A 2,435-nucleotide genomic window follows, 5' to 3' on the forward strand; every position below is an offset into this window, starting at 1 on the left:
ATAAGCAGAGGCACCCAGCGTTGTCCAGGAATGAAATTATTCCTTATATATTGGAAGAAAAAAGCAAAATATGTTGTATAGAAATTTGTTTTTCTAAATTCAATTTATTCTTCAATTGGAAAATCAATTCTGGATTCATAACACAAAAATAATAATAATGATGATAATAAAAAACGAAAAATTCGATCCTATGCACAGTGTTGTGGAAAAAGTTTAGGTTCATGTTCATTCACAAATGCAGCCAAGTTGGTGATGTCATAATTTGTCTCTTTTGCTATGTCTCTTGAAGTTAAATCACTAATTTAACAGTTTGTTTTTGGCAGTCCAGAGCCAGACTCTTGCAAATTTTTGCCTCCCATGGCCAAAACTTGATCCTCAATTTCAATTAGGGCTTAGTTAAAAATTGATTCAGATGATTAAATATTGATATCTGGGTTTGCCTGTTGAACTGCATACTTTAAGTCCTCAACCATATCCTCTTGATGTTTCATCCAAAGCTGTAGGGGACTGCTAAGTTGACACATGTTCAGTCGAATTGCAAAACGGTTACAGAATTCTCTTTGAGAATCTGATACTGATGCTTCAGTCAATGCAAGGTCCCAATACCCATCATTTTGTAGAAAGACCTTGTTGATAGCATGCTTCCCTATAAGTTTCACACACATGACCATTTACCCTCCTCGAATCTTGGAATGATTTGGGACCATGTACTTCATGCAAAAGGAGCCATAAGTAGTAGCATTCTGCTTGGCTTGGGGGGTGGGGGCACACTAAACTCTTGCAAGAACGTCAGCCTGTTTCCTCTTATGCCATTTATTGTTTCCCCAGGTGTAATACTTGGGTAATTGTGGGTAAAGGAGTTTTCTTGCATGTTCATCTACTTGACACAACTTAAAAAGCCAGTAAAGGTAGTTTCTTTTGGAGAAAGTGCTTGTTGCAAGGCTGTTGGCTTTGTAAAGATAACCCTGTGGCCATACTCTAGATGGACACTCAATGAACGATTGCTGGGTGCCTCTCATGAATGGGAAAATTGAAGATGCACGAAAAAGTCTCATGTCTGATGTGAATATCTTTCTGAAAATCAAAGAGAAAGAAGACAACTACAGACAACTGTTTTGAAACCTCTAGCTTCTACGTCTGGATTACAAATTTACATTTATACAAATAATAATTGGTTCACTTGATTTTCTAAGTAAATAACGAATTGTCAGTTTGGATAAGTCTGGATTTTCAGAAAAGAAAATCAACCGACTCACACATTATAAATACAATCTGAAAGCGGAAAAGTAAAACTTTGCAAGACTTTTCTCGGGTTTAAAATATGACGTTGCTTTCGTTATCTGCATTCCAAAGATGGAGCTTTGTATCTTCGTCAGAAAGTAGTTCCTTCTTCAAAGAAAGAATTTATAGAACTAAAAACAAAAGATAACATACTTGCATAATACATACATACATACATACATACATACATACATACATACATACATGCATACATACATACGTGCATGCATACATGCATACATACATACATGCATACATGCATACATGCATACATACATACACACATAAATACATACATAAATACATACATACATACATACATATGTATTATATGCATTATGTACACATGTACATTTATATAGATACATGTGAGTGTATGCATGTACACAAAATTTGTCAGGACGTATGCAGATCATTTTGTGGAAATTTTTTTTCCAAACTTTAATAACTGTGAATAGTTACGAGTTTATTGTTAAATACAAATGGTTTATTCTTGCTTTCAATGTTCTTTATTTACAGAAGCGAAAAGTGTGTTAAATGGAATTATCTTTGTGGTCCTCCCGGAAAAAAAACCTACCCTCCTTGTTGTTCTAATTATTACTGTCGATGCAACAGTTTTTGGAAAACAACGTGCCGATGTCATGGATCGAGTTTAGGTTCTTTGCAAGGCTGTTAGTCATGAGGAACAAAAGAGAATCGAACCCGTTTTGTTCTATTCCTGTTTCTTTTTTTATTTACTTGTCATCTTTATTTTCCTTTCTTGTGTCTTGAAGAAATATTCTCTAAAATGTCAACTTTCGCTTAAATTACTTTGCTTTTATGTTTTGTTCCTCGTTTACGTCAGTGCTTCTCAATTGTGTGACCCCCCCCCCTACAAGGTTCTGGGTTGCATATGTTTACAATCAACAGGGATTTCATAAATCTGTCGTTTCAAACAATATACTGAACTAGTTTTCTGCCTTTCTTTGTTTTTCAAATACATTAAATGTTAACATAGTCAAATACACATTACACTTTTTAATACACTGTGTGACAGATGCTGCATAATCTATTACAAATTAAATTGTTTAAATGTAGGAACAAAAAACAGAAATATAGTGTAGCGGCTTCCAAAAAGGGATATTTTCATTTCGAATGGAAGAGAAGAAAAAATA

At 34.3% G+C, this 2,435-nt stretch overlaps 1 protein-coding gene across 1 annotated transcript in view; it reads left to right on the plus strand.

Moving 5' to 3' along the window:
• Nucleotides 1–2,221, plus strand: part of LOC128250540 (uncharacterized) — a 4,626-nt gene extending 2,405 nt beyond the window's left edge. Inside the window, exon 4 of the mRNA XM_052975807.1 lies at nt 1,801–2,221. Within this exon, the coding sequence (XP_052831767.1) occupies nt 1,801–1,957 (157 nt within the window). The 3' untranslated portion in view covers nt 1,958–2,221. The remainder of the gene's footprint in view (nt 1–1,800) is intronic.
• Nucleotides 2,222–2,435: the final 214 nt, after the last annotated feature.

Source organism: Octopus bimaculoides, chromosome 22, assembly GCF_001194135.2.
Source record: "Octopus bimaculoides isolate UCB-OBI-ISO-001 chromosome 22, ASM119413v2, whole genome shotgun sequence".
Lineage (NCBI taxonomy): Eukaryota > Metazoa > Mollusca > Cephalopoda > Octopoda > Octopodidae > Octopus > Octopus bimaculoides.